Consider the following 1,562-nt stretch of genomic DNA (forward strand, 5'->3'; position numbering starts at 1 on the left):
AAATAATTGGAAATAAAAATGTAGAATAGTATAATTGTAAAATAACAAACATATTAATACTCGTAAAAAAAGACTGTAATAATTTATTGTAGTCCGTTTAATTGCTGAAATTGCTGAATTAAATCTGTCAAATTAATAGAGATTTCAACGATTTCAGTGTCTTATTCCATCAGGTGCATTGCAAAAAGAAATGCATATTGTTTAATTGACATCCACTTCAGAAGGCTACTTTATCAACCTTGTCGATATTGTGACACATAGTTTATATGATTTTATGAAAATGATATTGATGTCGCTAGTGTACAAAGATTTCAAGCATCACATGAAAAAGACTAGAATAGTTGCTCTCAGGTTTCTTTCTGGTACATGATAATATTTTTTAGTAATTTAGTACTTGATCACAGTTTATCTGTAATTGTACCTGTTTTTGTTGTGGGCTTAGTGTCATAATTTAGTTTTAATATAATTTAAAAAAAAAAGGAATTCCAAGACTGTTTTTCGAAGATTTCTGATCTTTCTGTCCTTTTTCTCTCACGAATTTTATATCCATGAATTATCTTCGAATTTTCAATATGTTAAGAAAATGTGAGACAAATCTGTCAAGGGATTTGTTGAATACGCGATTGATACATTTATGACATGGCATATAAATAAATGTGATGTCTATGATTGTGATGAAATAATAAAATGCAATGAACAGAAATGAGTGCTTCGAGTTATATTCTTATGTGTTACAATAATTAAGGTTAGTATATTTGATAAGCTATTCTTGATTTATTAAGTTGATTGCATAGCGTAGGACTAAGCTTTTATTATAAATGATTTTTTACACTGCTTTTTAATCTACAAATTTTCTTTATTTAAACAGTTTTTTTAATTATACTATTATTCTTTTTTATTTTATGTAATGCTTAATTCGGAATATTTAACTTATCCTAAATTAGTTTCAATTGCTGTTAATGTCAATTTATTGCTTACGTTTGATCAAACTGTATATTTTTTAGTAATTTGAATGAATAATATTTTCACATAGATATTTGATTATGCCTGAATTGATTTGTCTAATAGTAGCTAAGCTTTAAATAGTTTTTATTTGAAGTATGCATGGTTTTGTTTAGTTTTGTTCGAGTTAAAATGTCCAATTCAGAGGCTGGTGTGGGATGCATTAGTGAGGTAACACTTGCGATTAGTAAAGCAAGAAAATCTCAGACAGGCACTGTGAGAGTTCTTGATAGTCCCAACTCTGATGGATCTGGTCATTCAAATTCATTTACTGTGCAACGATTTAATTATACCAATGATAGCAGTATCAACTCAGATATTCTTCAGTCACCTCTCACTAGCGATGACTTGAGAATACCTATTGTTGGTTATGAGATTATGGAGGAGAGAGCTAGATTTACAGTTAGTTAATTATATATGATCAATGATTATATAGTTTTATTATATCGTTAAACTTTATTAATATCATTTTAATATATATTTCTCATTAATATAACACAAGTATAAATATTTTATAATAATACAAATATATTATACAGCAGTATATATATATATATATA

At 27.0% G+C, this 1,562-nt stretch overlaps 1 protein-coding gene across 1 annotated transcript in view; it reads left to right on the forward strand.

The window, feature by feature from the left end:
* The first annotated feature begins 406 nt into the window (after positions 1–406).
* LOC108746001 (sorting nexin-16) overlaps positions 407–1,562 on the forward strand; it is a 2,521-nt gene continuing 1,365 nt past the window's right edge. Inside the window, exons 1-2 of the mRNA XM_018482459.1 lie at positions 407–745; positions 1,119–1,404. Coding sequence (XP_018337961.1) covers positions 1,135–1,404 — 270 coding nt within the window. The 5' untranslated portion in view covers positions 407–745; positions 1,119–1,134. The remainder of the gene's footprint in view (positions 746–1,118; positions 1,405–1,562) is intronic.

This window comes from Trachymyrmex septentrionalis, unplaced genomic scaffold (genome assembly GCF_001594115.1).
Source record: "Trachymyrmex septentrionalis isolate Tsep2-gDNA-1 unplaced genomic scaffold, Tsep1.0 scaffold16, whole genome shotgun sequence".
In the NCBI taxonomy this organism is placed as follows: domain Eukaryota; kingdom Metazoa; phylum Arthropoda; class Insecta; order Hymenoptera; family Formicidae; genus Trachymyrmex; species Trachymyrmex septentrionalis.